This window comes from Lissotriton helveticus, chromosome 9, assembly GCF_964261635.1.
Source record: "Lissotriton helveticus chromosome 9, aLisHel1.1, whole genome shotgun sequence".
NCBI lineage: Eukaryota > Metazoa > Chordata > Amphibia > Caudata > Salamandridae > Lissotriton > Lissotriton helveticus.
The window spans coordinates 705994923-706014004 of record NC_136070.1 but is presented as its reverse complement, the minus strand read 5'-3'; the positions used below and the strand labels follow the sequence as shown (position 1 = coordinate 706014004).

The 19082-nt window shown below is 45.2% G+C and overlaps 2 protein-coding genes across 2 annotated transcripts in view; both read right to left on the bottom strand.

Annotated features, from left to right (window-relative positions):
* Positions 1–15965, bottom strand: part of LOC144781812 (serine/threonine-protein kinase D3-like) — a 690012-nt gene extending 674047 nt beyond the window's left edge. The window contains exon 1 of the mRNA XM_078660826.1: positions 15367–15965. Within this exon, the coding sequence (XP_078516952.1) occupies positions 15367–15507 (141 nt within the window). The 5' untranslated portion in view covers positions 15508–15965. The remainder of the gene's footprint in view (positions 1–15366) is intronic.
* Positions 15966–18271: 2306 nt separating this feature from the next.
* Positions 18272–18775, bottom strand: LOC144781811 (small ribosomal subunit protein eS27). The gene has a single exon (XM_078660825.1). It carries the CDS (start codon positions 18748–18750, stop codon positions 18496–18498), a length of 255 nt encoding a protein of 84 aa, XP_078516951.1. The 5' UTR covers positions 18751–18775; the 3' UTR covers positions 18272–18495.
* Positions 18776–19082: the final 307 nt, after the last annotated feature.

Genomic DNA, 19082 nt, shown 5'->3' with positions numbered 1-19082 from the left:
CAAAAATCATTAGCCAAATCTATAATGTGAGGCATATGTCTGCCCTCTTAGGAAACAGTACTGTCATCCAAAATCCTCGTCTGGTAGAATCCCATGAACATCTAACTAACCAACTTGGTGAGATCCTGACCAGAGCGGTAAAAAGATCACATAACGCCCGAAAGAGCAAACAAACCGGGATTACCTGGTATAACCAGGAATGCCGGAAAGCTAAAGCAGATCTAATCACAGCAGTCAGGGGGGATTCAGTGGATATTGTGAGAACTAAGAGAGTTCAGTACAAAAGAACCTTGCTAATGGCCAAAAAAGAGTGGGACGAAAGGGTTTGGTCAGATCTGCTGGACGCATGTAAGTGCAAAGACCAGACCTCCTTCTGGAGTCTCATTGCTAGAGGCACCAGGGGGGCGACTGAATGCAAAGATACATTTCTAGAGGAGAAAACATGGATCGAGCATTTTACCTCGTTATATTCTTGTGAAAGCCCAAGTGAGATTGAAAGCTGGGATAGTTTGCAGGCTCCCCTCGTAGTCCATGATACACCTCTTGTCTTCTCTTTGACAGAAACAATTCTAGCAATCAAGGCAGTTAAGACTGGGAAAGTGCCAGGCCCTGATAAAATACCAGGTGATCTTTGGAAACACGAAAATATATTTGGGCTCCTTATATCAATTTATTATCTAATGAAATCGCTTGTGGAGCTCCTGTTCCAGAAACCTGGAAGGGGGCGGAGATTGTAACACTGTTCAAAAAGGGTGACAGGTCTAACCCTTCGCACTATCGGCCTATCAGCCTAATTGACGTGTTGCAAAAAAATTTTGCCCGACAAGTTCTTGGTCGGCTCTCCTCTTGGATTGAAGAACATTCTATTTATACAAAATACCAGGCAGGTTTTAGATCAAAGATAAGCACTGTAGACCAGGTTTTTAGATTTTTATGTTTAGTCTGGAAATATACGATTATAAGAAGTTCCCACATATACGTGGTTTTTGTTGATTTGAAGGCAGCTTTTGACATGGTTCCAAGGGCAGCCCTATGGAAGTCACTAAGTAAGATGGGCGTCCCTGTGAATATCCTTCTAATTTTAATTAGACTCCATGAGAATAATTATGCACGAGTTAGATGGGGACCAAATGGAGAAGTCAGTGAGAAAATAAAAATAGCAAAAGGGGTAAGGCAGGGGTGTGTAATGGCACCTACCTTATTCTCCTTGTACGTCAATGACATTCCCGATACTCTTTTGGGCTGCGAGCATGACTCTCCCAAATTGAGCGGGCAAGCCGTTCCGGCATTGTTGTTTGCAGACGACACGATTTTAATCTCTCAGACACCTAGGGGGCTCCAAAACCTTTTAAACACTTTTAGTTTGTATTGTCATGACAAGGAATTAGAAATTAATTCCTCAAAAACAAAAGTTATGACAATCAACCCTCATAAAGGTTTTAATAAGGTTTTCAAGATAAATAATGAACCCATTGAAGAAGTCCCCAATTTTAAATACCTGGGCATTATTTTAGACAGCCACGTTACATGGAAGACACAATTGGAGAACTCAAAACTAAGGCTGACCCAAAATCAGTGTCCAATTTTAAAGAGGCATAAGAATAGCCATTTTAAAGCAGTCTCACCAGCCATTGAACTATTTAAATACAAAGTACAATCTTCCTCACTTTATGGCGCGGACCTTTGGGCCTATGCCTCAAAGGATACTTTTCGAGTGAGGGAAAATTCCTTCATTAGGCAACTTTTAGGGATACCTGGGTCAACACCACTGACACCCGTATTATGGGATCTTAACTTTCGACGTACAGATGACTATGCTTCTCTTCGTCTGCTCCTTTATTGGATCCGTTTATGGTCCGTTGAGGAGCTGACTGATTATAGAGAAGCATTGAAAGAGATATTGGCCATAAGGAATATAACGCATTTGCCATGGTTAGAGTACGTCAAAAAATGGTTTGAAAAACTAGGGTTAAGTGACTTCTGGTTTGATCCTGATTCCCTCACAAATAGTTCAAAAAAGATCTTGAAGCAAAGGTACTGGGATTACATTAGAGACTCAGTACTATCAAACCCCAGAACAGGGACTCTAACTTCGAAATTTTTCGAAATTAAAATGACTATGCAATTAGAGCCCCTTATGGATGAAATTTACCCTCCACTGGCCAAAAGCCTATACTTAAAGTTCCGGTATGGTATTTTACAATTAAAAGAAAGGACAACCAGCTGGAACTGTAATAAGGGGTTGGCCGGGGCCGCTGGCTCTAATATATGTGAGCTATGCGAGATGAGGCTGATAGAGGATGAGTCCCATGTTTTATTCATATGCCCAGCATACCTTACAGCCAGGAAAAAATGGCTCAAACCAATTTGTAAAAGGCTAGGCTTCAGACAAATTAAGGTTGGATTTAGAATTTTTAAGGGAGACACTGCACAACCGATTGTGTTCAGCCTAAGTCGTTTTCTCTTATGTGTAGCCTTGATTAGGAGGATGAAAAACCTAAAAATCTAATGAAACAGGCTACTTCACCATGTTTCTGAGTCATTGTTAGCTGCTAAATGCTGTTTGCTTCACTGTCCTGATGTGTATTCTTCTTTTTAACAAAAAAACAGATGTTTAATTTATTTTTTTATCAAATTTGTATAATTAGTGTTCTGTATACTGGAGGGGCCAATCATGATCTAGTCAATTTTAAGTGGATGACTTGAAAAATGAACTGAATTTTAGGTATTTTTAAGCAAAGGAAATGTGTTGATATTTTTACCCACTGCTACTGTATCATTATGTATTATATTATATTATGATGTATTTTGATTGAATGTCTGTATCTTACAAGGTTTTTTAAACCGAATAAAGATTGAAATGAAATGAAATGAAAGTATTGTGTCTGTTGGTTGACTGTTAAGTTCTAACCTCATGCTTCCTGCCTTGTCCACAGAAAAGCTGTCAAATGCCAGATATAGAATTTTAAATCAATGGTTTCACATACATGCATTAGTTACTGACAAGACATGCACTACCAGGTCCTAGCAGGCGCGGTGCGTCCATTTGGGAGTAGGGGTGTAGCCCCCCCACTCGCAGCTCCCTCGGCGTCTTTGAACTTAAGTAAACTGAATCAGTTTACTTAAGTTCAAAGAGGATGCCGAGGGAGAACTGTCTGACAAACAATCATGTCAGTCAGCATGACGTCGGACCGCCGACTCCCTTCAGAGACTGAAAGGGGTGTGCGGCCTGGCATCATGTTGACTGACATGATTGTCACCAGGGGCAGCAGGCAGCAACACAAGTGCGCATGAGTGGGGACGGAGGGCGAATTTTCGCACAGTGCCCACTCATGCGCACTTGTGTTTTTCCTTGTTTGCGCATGCCCATTAGGAGCCCCTCGGCCTCCTAATGGTCGTGCTGGGGGCGAAGATTAGCAGTGCCCTTTGCCATGCCTGGCGCTGCTGGCAGCGCCAGGATTGGCTGGGAGAGGCTGCCACTCCACTCCAGGGCCATTCGTGAAGGCGCCAAGGGGAGCAGCAGAGGTGGTGCAGACCGGCTGAGGTAAGTGTTTTCCTTTGTAGATATTATATTTAACTCCCTTCAGGCTGCCACCCACCCCCGCGCGAACAACCCCCCCCCCCCGCACTTGTTGAGTGTACCAATACATATGGAGCTGCGCTATATGTTCAAGTGAGGGGATTTTTCCATTCCTGCACGATACAGTGTGCACCACGAGAGTCGTGTATTCCCCAGTAGGATTTTAATCTGTGCAATGGCAAACTGTAACTTCAGCAGGAAGCAACGTTCTGATTGGGAAGGTGGCAGATTTGCTCTCTTGGTTTTGTATTAAGATATCATATGGTGTCTGCTACCGATAATACACATCTGCCTTTAAGGACGCAATCCACTTTAATCTTCTCTTTACTACGCACGTGTGCGTGGGCCTTGGACAATGAACACTTTAGTGGTATAATGGATTGCCGGACTTTTCTCAGCGAGTTGTGGTTCGGTTAGTTGCTAGTGTCTGCCACATCCACAAGCGAAGGGTCGTGAGGGACTCTCTCAAACTCTGCTATTTGTGGAAAAGGTTGTCTTCATGTTGGCCCTTCTCAGGGCTTGATCCGATAGAGTCGTCTTTTCCAGGTGCTGTATTTTCACTAATTTGTTTGTTTCATACCCTCATAAATAAACATTTACTTTTGGGGGTCATTTAATGGCTGTGGAAAAGACTTTCGCAATCTACATTTGTGATTCCGGTGTACAGGCTTAGAAGAGGCACGAGAAAGAGAGCACCAGGGAAAGCAGAAAGAATGGAAGAGAGAAAGAGTGCACTACAAAGAAATGTAAAAAAAATGTGAGAAGGTGCGTGTGTGCATGTGTATGAGAGAGAAAGAGAATATCGAGCAGGGAGAGATAGAAGACAGTTGTGATAGAGATATGCATAACAGAGGTGAGAGGGGTAGCAAAAGAGACATGCAGGAAGGAGACAGGAAAATAAAAGGAGAAAACAAGTAAGATGGTGAGAAATAAAGGTGGCCCGTAAGATAGGTGCATTAAAATTGCAGGCTGGTGAGAGACAGCTCAGAGTAAGCGTGGGCGACAGAAGAGAGAAAGAGACCTATGATAGAAAGACAGACTAGAAAGAGGCAACTAAGAAAGTTTGGAAGGATAGACAAATGGACAATATAGACTGGTGCGAGAGAGGTGCTTTCTCAAATTTGCTTGAAAATGCAACATTAGAACCCCTGTAGGTTGGTAAAGTACGACAAGAATGTTACGCCCACCACTTTCAAATGTCACCAGCCGCCCCTGGGTCCTAGTCACAACCCTCAGTAAAAATACCTTACACATTTTTCTGAAATGAGCATAATTATGTACACCATTAGAGCAATGCTTACAATCATACTGACACTTTAACTATTTGGGAGTCACCCATACATTATACATTCTTCAACAATGTATAATGTCTCCGAATTTCCAATGAACTTCTGGAAATAAATATCTCCAGTTTATAAATGAATTGTATATAGCACTTTAAGGACAACTCTTCACTGTCAGCATTGCAGAGTAATCCATTGAATAATGTTTTGAAAGGATATGCTTTATTTGTTCTAACATACCTTGTCAACTGGATTCTGATTTAAGCCACACCCTGTCTATAACATATCTCTGCAACTCTAACTAGTTGCTCTCAGTCTCTACTTTGTTCAAATGAAGCACTGTTTTCAGTTAAAACATTACTGATAGTTGAACTGGTCACCATATAAATGTTACTATACTGAATCAGACTTGTCTCCAGGGCTACACTATTTCTATTTCGTACATGCGCACATGTACATTAGAGTCAATCAATCCTCTATATGTTTGGGGGGCACATACTGCCTACTTTGTTTTCTAAAATTATCTAGTGGTTTATAGAGTAATTTGAGAATCAGTAACTTGAATAATGTCATCAATTATGTCATTGAGATGTTATCAATGATGTAATTCAACATGTCATGAGTTATGCAATATGTGAGGTCATATGCAGTGCATGGTGGGGTTCTAGTTATAGTTAGCTCACAGAAATATAACTGGTGTATTTCAATGTGTTTTTTTTGTTTTAAACGTAAGTTTTCAGGTCATTTCAACACCTAAGTATAACATTACTTTAACCTTTGTTTTTACAGTGAAGTTAAAGGTTTTTCTTAACATAAGCTAAGATCTTATTACTATACCTAACTATAACTTCGCATTAACCCTTGTTTTTCTGTGAATTTTAGCTTTTTTTTTACTTCAAGGGAAGTTCATATTACCATACCTAACAATAATGTCTCTTTAATATTTATTGTTGTCAGTAACACAGCCGCTCATGGCCTTTAAAAATGCAGATCAGGTGTTTGGTCAGGCCCACTCTCCCCCACGGGGGCTACCCACCACAGCCAGCCCTCCATGGCCAACTTTCTGCAACTACCCCTCACGCCTGCCCTCAGTTCTCTGTCTGCGTCCACCTGCCCCCTCTCTCCTGTCCTGTGTGGCCAGCTTGATGCCCCTGCCGGCTTGTCCTCTGTGGTCAGCTTGCTGTGGTGCACCTCCCACCTGACCTCGGTTCTCCATCTGCCTGTGACAACCACTCCCGTCTGCCCCCACGATCAACTTGCTGCCCCTGTCCGTGCCATTTAACCCTCCCGAGTGGGCCTGCTGCCCCTGCCCAATCCCTGCTGCCCTCCGCACTTCATAGTGCTGTGATTGACCCACCCGCCTAAACAGTGTGGTCAGCTTGCTGCCCCTGCCCTCTGTTCTCTATGTGCATGCCCCTGTTCCCTCCTTGCTGGCCTTTGTACTCCATTGTGCTACTACTGCCCTTCCTGCCTGTCCTGCAGGGTTAGCTTTCTGCCCCCTCCCCGATCTCCTTTCTCCATGCGTGTACCCCTGCCTCTTCTACTCTGCCCTTCTTGCTCTATTATGCAGCCACTGCCTCTCCGGCCTTCCCTGTGTTGCCAGCTTGATTGCCCATCCCTGCCCCCTGCCCTCTATCCTCCATATTACCTTTTTAGGTCTCGACTTAAAGCATTGCTTTTAGCAATGTTTTAAGTCGAGAATTATAGTAGGCAATCCAAGCTCTGAAACCATCGCCGATTTTGGACAGTGCGTGTTGATTACTAGTGCGGAACATGCGTCCACATCAAAGCCATCAGCCTCCCTCCCACCTTCCCCCTAATTGCTTTCACTTTCATGGCCCGAGAGGCTGTGAGCTACTTCAAAGGGATCCGCTCCCCCGCCCCCTGCTTCCCTACAAAGGAAAGCGCATTTCCCAGCACTAGCATTTCCTGGCCGCTTGCATTTCCCGTACTTGTTTTTTTTACCTTTGTAAGCTTCACACTTTTCACGGCCGCCAGGCCGTGTCTCGCATGTCTCCTCCCCCCTCCCCACAGCAATGCCAAGAGCTTGTTTTATTCCACCATGGACTTTGGAAACAGAAGGAGGACTATCAATATATATTCATGTTCCAATCAGTGAACAGGAAATCCTTCTTCTGTTGCCATGAACCATAACGGAATTAAAGAAAGAACAGATATTTTCCATCTATACCAGGAAAGGGCGGTATCAATTCAGCACAGCAATGAGCATGACTGCTAAGATCTTTCTACAGTGTTCACTATAAAAAGGGGCCCTATGCAACTACCCCAACCCCTGCAACAGCTCACAGCAGGCGCTCTTGTCGATCATTTCACGCAGCTGGAGCGTAAGGTAAACTGAGCGTCAAGATGAGTGAATGGATGAAACAGGCAGCAAGGCTCACTACAAACTGCAAAATGGGTCCTCAGTTTTCATTCAGTTTGAAATTACACATAGTGTACCCAGTATGCACCTTTTTAGTCAGCGTTTAAAAGTACATGTGTATCGTTTACTTTTACTTTTAAATGCAGAACGTATTAAAGGTTTCTCAGTTTTAAAACACCACGACTAGCAGCTCTGCTTTAGGAGGCAAACAAATCGCTCTGGCTGCTAGGAGCCGGAAATGCATGCATGTGCCAAGGATTTAACATCATAACGTAACTGTGGACTTTAACTACGTTTGGCTAAGTGGAGGAAACACGCAAAAATAATTATAAAGGACAAACTACCAAACACAGTCAAGAAGGAAGGAAAAGGCCAAGTAATAAGATTAGTGCGGTCGCTGCAAGCAACATGACATATTACAAGCTAAAGATGTGGCTGACATGCAGCAGGTGAAAGCGTTTTATCAGTCCCTCGATTGCCCTCTTGCGCTGCACTGTTTGCTACCATTTGATGATGGTTCTGCCGTGTCAAAGGAATCGCCTTCGATTTTGGCTAGGTTATTGAGGTCCTGCTCAATACCAAATTCCCATCAATGCTCTGTACTTAATACCAGCACTGCCACAGGTTGATTCAGCAGAGGTTTCAGCTCAAACAATGTTAGGAATAAAAATATAATCTTTGTAAACGACCTCATACAATAACAGATGTCATTATTATCCACTTAATGACACTAAATCTACTGACATACAGAAGATCAAAGGCTGAGTCCCTTGCTAGGATTTGAACTCGTGACCTCCACTCACTGAGCTATCTGTCCAGCTGGGTAAGGATGCATTACCACTACAGCCAAAGAGAACAGGGGTCTCTTCTTAATCTAGACATTTTCACAATAGGGTTTTCCAGTTATTGTACCTTAGCCCGCAAATTAAATTATGACACATGCCCATACCACCTATCAAGGAAAATCAAAGTGAAAATTTTTGAATTTTGGCAGATAAAATCTAATTTGTTAACTCTTGTTTTTTCTGCCCTTATGCCCTCTGTTAGACTTGTTTTTTGTGCCCTTCTGCCCTCTGTTAGACTCGTTTTCCCTTGTTTTTGTGCCCTTCTGCCCTCTGTTAGACTCGTTTATTGTGCCTTTCTGCCCTCTGCATCACCACATCATCACTCGGCGCTACCCCAGCATCACTCAGCACCACCACATTATCACTTATCACTCAGCACCACCACATTATCACTCAGCACCACCACAGCACCACTCAGCACCACCACATTATCACTCAACACCACCACAGCACCACTCAGCACCACCACCACAGCACCACTCAGCACCACCACAACATCACCCAGCAGCACCACCAAAGCACCACTCAGCACCACATTATCACTCAGCACCACCACATTATCACTCAACGCAACCCCTGCATCACTCAGCACAACCCCTGCATCACTCAGCGCAACCCCTGCATCACTCAACGCAACCATCACTCAGCACAACCCCTGCATCACTCAGCGCAACCCCAGCATCACTCTGCGCAACCCCAGCATCACTCAGCGCAACCCCAGCATCACTCAGCGCAACCCCAGCATCCCTCAGCACAACCCCAGCATCACTCAGCGCAACCCCTGCATCACTCAGAGCAACCCCTGCATCACTCAGCTCAACCCCTGCATCACTCAGCACAACCACTGCATCACTCAACGCAACCCCAGCATCACTCAGCGCAACCCCAGCATCACTCAGCGCAACCCCTGCATCACTCAGCGCAACCCCAGCATCACTCAGCGCAACCTCAACATCACTCAGCGCAACCCCTGCATCTCTCAGCGCAACCCCTGCATCACTCAGCGCAACCCCTGCATCACTCAGCGCAACCCCTGCATCACTCAGCGCAACCCCAGTATCACTCAGCGCAACCCCTGCATCACTCAGGGCAACCCCAGCATCACTCATCGCAACCCCAGCATCACTCATCGCAACCCCAGCATCACTCAGCGCAACCCCTGCATCACTCAGCGCAACCCCTGCATCACTCAGCGCAATCCCAGCATCACTCAGTGCAACCCCTGCATCACTCAGCGCAACCCCAGCATCATTCAGCACAACCCCTGCATCACTCAGTGCAACCCCTGCATCACTCAGCGCAACCCCTGCATCACACAGCGCAACCCCTGCATCACTCAGCGCAACCCTAGCAACCCCAGCATCACTCAGCGCAACCCCAGCATCACTCAGCGCAACCCCTGCATCACTCAGTGCAACCCCTGCATCACTCAGCGCAACCCCTGCATCACTCAGCGCAACCCCTGCATCACTGAGCGCAACCCCTGCATCACTCAGCTCAACCCCTGCATCACTGAGCGCAACCCCTGCATCACTGAGCGCAACCCCTGCATCACTCAGCGCAACCCCTGCATCACTCAGCGCAACCCCAGCATCACTCAGCGCAACCCCAGCATCACTCAGCGCAACCCCTGCATCACTCAGCGCAACCCCAGCATCACTCAGCGCAACCTCAGCATCACTCAGCGCAACCCCTGCATCACTCAGCGCAACCCCAGCATCATTCAGCACAACCCCTGCATCACTCAGCGCAACCCCTGCATCACTCAGCGCAACCCCTGCATCACACAGCGCAACCCCTGCATCACTCAGCGCAACCCTAGCAACCCCAGCATCACTCAGCGCAACCCCAGCATCACTCAGCGCAACCCCTGCATCACTCAGTGCAACCCCTGCATCACTCAGCGCAACCCCTGCATCACTCAGCGCAACCCCTGCATCACTCAGCTCAACCCCTGCATCACTGAGCGCAACCCCTGCATCACTCAGCGCAACCCCTGCATCACTCAGCGCAACCCCAGCATCACTCAGCGCAACCCCTGCATCACTCAGCGCAACCCCTGCATCACTCAGCGCAATCCTAGCAACCCCAGCATCACTCAGCGCAACCCCAGCATCACTCAGTGCAACCCCTGCATCACTCAGCGCAACCCTAGCAACCCCAGCATCACTCAGCGCAACCCCAGCATCACTCAGCGCAACCCCTGCATCACTCAGTGCAACCCCTGCATCACTCAGCGCAACCCCTGCATCACTCAGCGCAACCCCTGCATCACTCAGCTCAACCCCTGCATCACTGAGCGCAACCCCTGCATCACTCAGCGCAACCCCTGCGTCACTCAGCGCAACCCCAGCATCACTCAGCGCAACCCCAGCATCACTCAGCGCAACCCCTGCATCACTCAGCGCAACCCCAGCATCACTCAGCGCAACCCCTGCATCACTCAGCGCAACCCCTGCATCACTCAGCGCAACCCCTGCATCACTCAGCGCAACCCCTGCATCACTCAGCGCACCCCCTGCATCATTCAGCGCAACCCCTGCATCACTCAGCCCAACCCCTGCATCACTCAGCGCAACCCCAGCATCACTCAGCGCAACCCCTGCATCACTCAGCGCAACCCCAGCATCACTCAGCGCAAGCCCTGCATCACTCAGCGCAACCCCAGCATCACTCAGCGCAACCCCTGCATCACTCAGCGCAACCCCTGCATCACTCAGCGCAACCCAGCATCACTCCGCGCCATCACAGCATCAATCTCTGCAACCATTCAACAACAACTGGTTCAAATATGTTCTCTCAATGTTTCAAGGTTTATTACAAATGTCACAAAAAGATGTTAACATTTCACTTCTGTTCTTGGATTTTCATCACAATAAAATACACTGAACATAATCTTCACAAAAGTTATTTACAAAAGTTTAAGCTATTGCCATTATAAATTAGAATCACTTTTATTTAAGTATTAATTATTTAAAAAAATTAAAAGCCTTTGTTATTTGTAATATCAATACATCTAAGTCACGTAAATACAAAACATGTTGCATTACAAATGCTATAGGTGTCACATTTTTTAGCTGTCTCTCTATCGCAGCCACCAGGCCAACTATAGAAGCAGCCTCAAGACACATTAGGTCCTCAAGGCATGGAAAAAGAAGACAGAGAGCTTCCCCTTCTTCCCCCAAACCTCTGAAATAGGCTCTCTCTTCGCTTAGAAACAGCCCATAATTCATGAACCTCATCAAAGAACTTAAAATCCTCATTTTCTCATTACAGCTGCCTACATCTTACTAAGTTCTCCTCCCTGGTCAATAAACTGTGTTTTTAAAAATGTTTCCCTTTCGGTATTAGCCACACAGTTGTAAATACGGCTGTAAAGGCCCAAACATTGTTTCTGTAACCTGCAAGCATTTAAATATTTTCGGTCACATATATTCCATTAACAGCCACATAACAAACGGTTAAACAATCCATCAACACCCATGTAACAAACTCCAGTGATATTACGCAAGGACAGCTATGTGCTACACTACAAAATCACATAGCATATAAACATGAAAATAATGTATCAAAACCATTACATAACACCTTGATATAACCCATTAATGTCACACTACACACATGCCGATTTGAGGTCCCAACCAACTTTTGTAAGAAAGGTTATACCACTTGAAGAGAAGTGGTTAGTTGATTGTTGTTGGGTGAAGGAGGTTGTTGGTGGAAATGGCTTTGAAGGGTTCCGTTGCCTTCTCTAAAGCTTCTGCTCACTTCACCTCTTCATTCAGGTGCTTGTGATGTTCACTTGAAGGCATTGGAAAGATGAGGCAGGGACTAATGAGAAGGGGTTTGGAACACCTGGAGATTAAAGACTTCCTATAAATCTACCTTCTGGGCTCATCCAGCATTCTTTTCTTCTCCATTAAGGTTTCTAATGGGATTTCAGTGACCTTCCTGAAATATGTCTGAAGAGTTCTATAAGGAGTGCACTCCTTTATCCTCAGTATTTCTGTACTCAGGGACACATTAAGATTTTTGGAGGCCCTGGGCAAGACAGATGGGTGAAATCTGATTATTTTCCCTTTAATTTTCCTCCCCCTGCTATGTCCCACCTCTTCTCTTTCTGAGAGTGTACTTCTCTGCCAAGACCTTGACCTCCGATTCTGCAAAGTAAGGGAAATGGGAGATGGCAGGAAGATGGTGGAGAGACAGGTGAGGTAGCGAGAAATAGAGCTAGAGATGGAGTGAAGAGGTTTGGGTTGAGATAGGTAAGGTACATGATGGAGAAAGAGAAACAGCAGAGGGGTGAGGTAGAGATAAAGTGCAGAGAGGCTGGGGTGGTTACAGGGGAGCAGCGAGATAGGTGATAACCTGAGTAACAAGTAGAAAGGTGAGTTGAAAGAGAGGTGAAGTAGACAGAAATGAGGTGAAGTAAGGAGAGAGGTGTGAGACAGAAAGTCATGTTAGGCATAGAGCGGTGCAGTGTGGGAGAGAGAAGGCACAAGGTTTCAGGGAGAAATGGAAATGGAAAAGTGAGGAAGAGAGAAGGGCTGGGGTTTAGTGATTGGTGAGGTAGAGAGACAAGCTATAACAAAGTGGAGAGATAAAGAGAAACGACGTTGAGAAAGGTGCATTTGAGAGTGGAGACGTAGAGAGAGGGAGTAGACAGAGAGATGTGGGAGTAGGAAGGAGGTAAACAGAGGTGGAGAGATAAAAAGGGCTTAGCAAGGAAGGGAGAGAGACATGACAGATTGAGTGGTAGGTGATGGAAACAGAGGTGGATAAGTAGCTAGAGTGGTGTAGCATGGCTAGGTGGAGACACATGAATACCAAAAGGTATGCAGTTCCTTAAAGATACAGGGGGAAGAAAGGGAGTAGTAGACCTTGAATCTTTAGCTACCACTGAACATTATACCGGTGGTGTGCTAACTCAGATTTTAGACTGGACAAGTTGACTCACCGACTAAAGTTAATTTTGAGTACTACTTAGTCTCCTTTTAACCTCTCTTACACATCCCTCAGGTACTCTACACTCAACTACACTCCTCGGCCCTACACTCGCACCTCACCTCACCTTACGGCTTGGTAACAAAAGATCTCCAACAAAGAGCCACTCAAAGGGTGCCCGTCAGTTATTTCAGCACAGGCCTGCAGAGGAGCATGCCCTATGAGGAAGCATGACACCCTGCTGACGAGTGTGTGAGGGCCTTAGTTCCGAAAGTGGGAGGTTCCCACTACTACTTTGGATATTTAAGTTTACCGACCTATCTTCTACTCCACCTTTTCTTCCCCCTGTATCTTCCAGGAATTGCATAGCTTTTTGAATTCATATGCTCTAGGGGGCTTGGATGCTGAACCTATAAGGGCCCCCAGTCCCCCTTCCTTATGTTGATATAGGTGGAGACACAGTCAGAGGTGGTATACAACGGTAACCACGCATTTTTTACAACGCGGTACCGTTACAACGCTACTTTTACCACGCAAGTCGTTACCACGACTTGCGCTAGGGGGCGCTCCAGGATAGTAAATAGATTAATTTACTATCCAACTCCTTTCCCTAGAGTCCACGGGGACTGGAGTTGGAATAGTAAATTAAAAAATTTACTATCCAGCGCCCCTCCACGCAAGTCGTTGTAACGACTTGCGTGGTAAAAGTAGCGTTGTAACGGTACGCGTTGTAAAAGTACGCGTGGTACCGTCATATATCCGTCAGAGGTAGTGAGAGAAAGGCGAGAGAGGCTGATACTGCCCCAATCGCTTTATGAGGGGCTACGTGGAAGGTGTGTGGCCTGCGTAATTGACAACTTACCCCTTGCCTTAAAACGTCTCTGTCAGTACGGAATACAACAATCCCTCTGACACCCCAACTGTAAATTGAGTATTTTGTGTAGAACCAGTTGCCTTCTTCAACAGAAGGAAGCCACTGCAGCCACACAAGAAAACAGGTGAAAAACCTAACTCAAGAAAATATACCGCAAAGGACCCCACAGCGCACTAATGCAGCCCAGGCTCCACTATGCCACCGCCTCTTTGTAAAGCCTGATGTTGCTACATTGAGGTAGGTGGGTGTGGCAAAGATCAAATCCAAGATGCTAATAATAAATTAATAACACCGTTTTACAATTACCTCACACCAGGAATTGTATTATAATACAAGAGCATGATAATTATCCTCAAACATGATACTGACCATTAATTACAACTCAATCACAACAAAACACATCGATTATACCTTAAAACACTTTAAAATGTCTATTAATGAATCAGTACTGTTATAACACAAACACAGTTCAAACATGGTTTGGTCTCTCTACAAGATAACACACTTCAAAATATAATGCAATCTGTCGACAGCATTATAGCTCACACCAAAGATTATATGATCAATTGAAGCCATTATAACATACTCCACTCATAACATAAACCCACCAACAGAAACAGAACATATCCAATCACAGTTAAACCCACCAAGGCATTTATTACATAGCAGCTCAAAAAGATATGCTGTATCAACACTATTATACTATATTAAATCATGATTAAATCCACCAATATATTTCTCGCAAAGCCCACGCATATTGTAATTTGACTTCGCTCTGAAAAATCGCCATAATTATGTAATCCATCAACCTCCATTTAATAGCCGCTGCACAAAAAATATTTCATCAGAGCAATCATAAAACCTCGCAATCGTGAAACAGTGCATCAAAAAGTACATAAGTGTAGTAATAAACACCCATATAAAAACCACATTCATGACACAAGTTTTCACCATTGTTTAAACAACTCCAAAAAGTCACACGAGCTACTGAAATATCAAACAATTTCGTCAATTGGGGCATAATTCAGCAATGGGGCACTATCACACAACAAACATGACTTAATCTTGCTATATAATAAAATCAAATACCAAACACGAAATAACACACCGCTCGCATGAAAATGAAATATCAGCACAACACAAAACACAGCAGGTATACAACATTCAACCATCAATGCCTTTATATAATACACATCAAAGAACCTCGATAGTTCATTCCAGCAACACTACTTCTCGCTGTACGTCAGGTGCGTTTGCTCTCTCTAGGTCAGGTGCATGTGATTAGCGTGACCTCTGCCCCGTGAACTGCATGGTAGCAAAGAACTTCAATGGATGGGCGCCTCGCGGCATTTTAGGCCTCTCTGTGGCCAGCACTGCTCAGAAAACACCATGACGGACAACAAACCCCACGGAGCTCCGTCTTTCCTTGCAAGCAAATAAAGCAAACAGTGCAATACCTTCTTCTCCACCAGCTCCAGCGCCAGCCGGCTCACCGTGCCGAAGTTGGCCTCGTTGGGATGCAGCGTGAAGGATTCCCGGGACATTCCAATCTGGAGCTTGATGCATATTTTGCCGAAGGCTTGTATTTCCAAGGCCATTTTATGTTGTCCAAGACTGACTGACCCTTCGGTCAGCCGAGTATCTGAGGTCCAGAACCGTCCTCGGCCGATTTCACCCTTCACTAGGCAGGCACAAGGACTTTGAAGCCTCGGGCTGTGGAATCTCCATAGATTCACACTAGTGAGAGAAGTTGGCGCGCCACCTGTACGAATCCCACAAAAACATCGAAAGTGAATAGATGCTGCCAAGCTTCGCCTTGAGACGGGCGAGCGGGAAATCTGCGACTTCAAGCATCCATGACCACCTCTACAGCAGCCAGCGAGTTATGCTGTGACAACCGCCCCGCGGCAGACTCAACTGGGTCCACTCGACGCACAGCATCCGTGGGAAGGAAGCCGACGAGGAACGCGAACGAGCAGACCCTCCGTGCCAGTCAGGCTGACCGGCTCCGTGCCGGGGAGAGCTTCCTCACACCGACAGCCTCCGAGAACCCTCTGCTGACAGACAGGAAATTCAAGTTTTAACACCCTGCTTCCTCCACGAGCCCGGGCTTTCATGGCGACGTCTGCTGCGGGCTAGCCCTGCAGAGAATCAAAGAGGCCCGCGGTTATCTGTTCACGACAGAAACGTGCCGCTTTCATCTGTTTTCAGGGCCGCTCGTGAATACTTTTCGTGTTTTTGAATTGTTTGGTTTGAAAAGAATTAGAACAAGCTGAGGTAGAGAACGACCGGTCTTAAAAAGTTGCTTTATGAAAAGAATTCCAGATGATGCAAAATAACAGCTAAATAAAACTTTTCTGTCCAACAAAGTAATGATTAACATTAAAGGTTTGGCCCAAGAACCCAACATTTTTGTTGCTAATAATGAGTGATTCAACTTTGGCCGTATAATTCCAAGCAATTAAAAGGGTGTACATTTAGCAGACCTATAACTACATCCAGGCAGTTCTGGCATCTTCTGGAATCTAAATAGGGAGAGAAGGGAAACAGTAATTGAATTCTCAAAGCTTAAATCGCGAGGGGATCTTTGTGCATGGAACCCCATGGGAGAGAGTGAGGTATCTTTGTTCAATCAATCAATAAACTATTTGGGAGCGAAGACAAGAGAAGGAAGGCAATTTGAACAACCCCCGATAGGGGAGACCTCTTACAAAATGGAGGCCTACTTTTCAGCCCACACTGCTTCAACAGCTACTCCTGCGTGTGGTCTCTGTACATTAGCTATCAGCAGGGCCACTGGAATTATGCGTTTGTGCGGCCACAGCTATTTTCGCATAATTGTAGATTTGCCACATAATTCATCTGCTGCATAATCTGCAGATTTGAACAAAAACATGTTTTTTGCTAGCTCAAACAGTTCATAAGTTAGTAGAAATTCAACAACTCAATTTGCCACGCAGTGGAAGGCCATTTGCAAAGGTGGACTGGTCACTTTACTGTATCTTATTGCTATATCTGCGTGTTAAACTGGTACTAATGAGGTACAACTAATGCCTGGAAAATGTTAACAAGCTTTAACCCCTTCCGTGCTCCTGTAGGCCGATGGGAGCACTCCCTCCCCAGTGCTGCGAACGGCCAACGTCCATCGCAGCCCCGCCCACTTAGTATAACGCCTGCACTCCGGCGGAATTTCCGCCGCGGTTAAGGCGTTAAAAGACATACGGCCACATGCATCATCCCGGCCGTTTGCGAATTCCAAATTGCGAAAAATAGCGAATCGCAATTTAGAATTCGCAAAACGGGATGCATGAATTTTTTCTAATAATATTAGCGATTCGGTAAAATTCGCATTTTTTAACGATTTGCTAATATTATGCGAATTCTAATTTGCTAATTCGCATTTCCCATTGATTCCTATGGGCCAAAAGGGCCATAGGAATCAATGGGAATTGCGAATTTGCAAATTAGGATTCGCATAATGTTGATGCATTCCATGGGTGCAGGGGGGGTCCAAAGGACCCCCCCCTGCACCCCTGAAATGTATTTTTAAGTGGATGTTTCACACACACATGTCCTAAGGACATGTGTGTCTGTAACATGCAAGTTAAAAAATTCATTTTTTTGTTTTTTTAAAAATTTTCGCAAATTAACACGAGGGTCAACCTCGTGTTAATTTGCACTTCCAATTTCCATTTTCGCAATTTTTAAAAAAGTGATGCATTCCATTTAAGGAATCGCACAAATGTGATTCCTTAAATGCATTCGCATTTTTTAGAAATGCTAAAAAATGCGAATTGTGCAAACAAGTTTGATGCATCCCACACATTGGTTTTTGCATTCGCAAACGGCCGATTTTACCGATTCGCACCGTTTGCGAATGCAAAAACCAATGATGCATGTGCCCGAAAATAATGAAGTAATACTATGACAAATTGTGCAGCATAATGCCACATAATTTGACTTTTCTTGCCGCATAATTTACTCAACCCTGCCACAAAATTTGCCCCTTCCCTGCTGCATAATTCCAGTGGCCTGGCTATAAGTGTAGCAAAAAGGACTTTACCTAATTTGAGCTGGGAATGCAACAAGAGAAAGATTTTCCATGTGCAGTATCTTCACCTAGCTGGACCTTGGAAACTGCAGGTGGAATTGGGTGTGTGTGTTTGAGTGTGAGTGAACCAACCAATTTGGCGTGGTTCCTAGTTGGAGTGCATCTCCCAGCTTACCTAATCTTTTCCAAATACCCAAGGGACCTGTCTGCAAATATCTTGGCCCAGTCAATGGCCCCAATTAACATTTTATAGTATTGGCTGGGAATCCATCCAAATGCTGTTGAACTTTTAAACACAGTTTGGGCGGAGATTTTTTTTTTTTTTTTATCCAAATTTATTGAGTCAGATGGATAAGGCTACAGGTACAGTGTATGAGAGCCCAATATTTCCATCCAACATTCAGATTTCATTGTCCCTTCTCCATATAGTTTGCACTTGTCCGCCACGGCTCAACGCTCTGCTCCTGAACTGACGTTCTGTGCCACATACTGTGCAGGTAGTCCTACCCATCGTCACTCAGCATGCAGATGGCACTTAGTGCTGTTTTCGTCTGAAGGAGCAACCTTCCGTGAGCCTCGCCTTCCCCCCTGTGGGCTGACAAAGAACCGTAGAACAGCCCACACACAGGACCACCGTTTGTGCATGACTAAATACAGTGGTGATTTTGTAGCAACCTGGACACTTCACATCCATGAAGTAAGAGTTTGGACTCTGAACCAGACGCTTCTTCTTGTGTTTCCTCTTCTCCTCCTCGGGAGACGGATGCAAGAGATCTTTTGCGAGAGGCATGTTTGCGCAGACACAGCCGCTGCTAGAAAGGGTGGGGGGAGATTTCTGACGGTGCTAAGATTATATCAAATTTTCCTGACAGTGAGGATGAAACTGAGGCCAAAATTGTAGTATGACAGAAAATACATGTCTTGAATTGATCTAAATCACAATCTCAATAGTAAGACAGAAGATATTTGGCAAAAACCAATTCATGTCAAACCAAACCCAGAGCAACCAGTATGGCATAGTTAAGTTCAATCCTTCCGGACTTAAATTTATTTCAGAGTTGAAATATATCAAAATGCATAAACAAGATTATGCAGTGAAGTGAACGGCAAGGCAGTTTTACC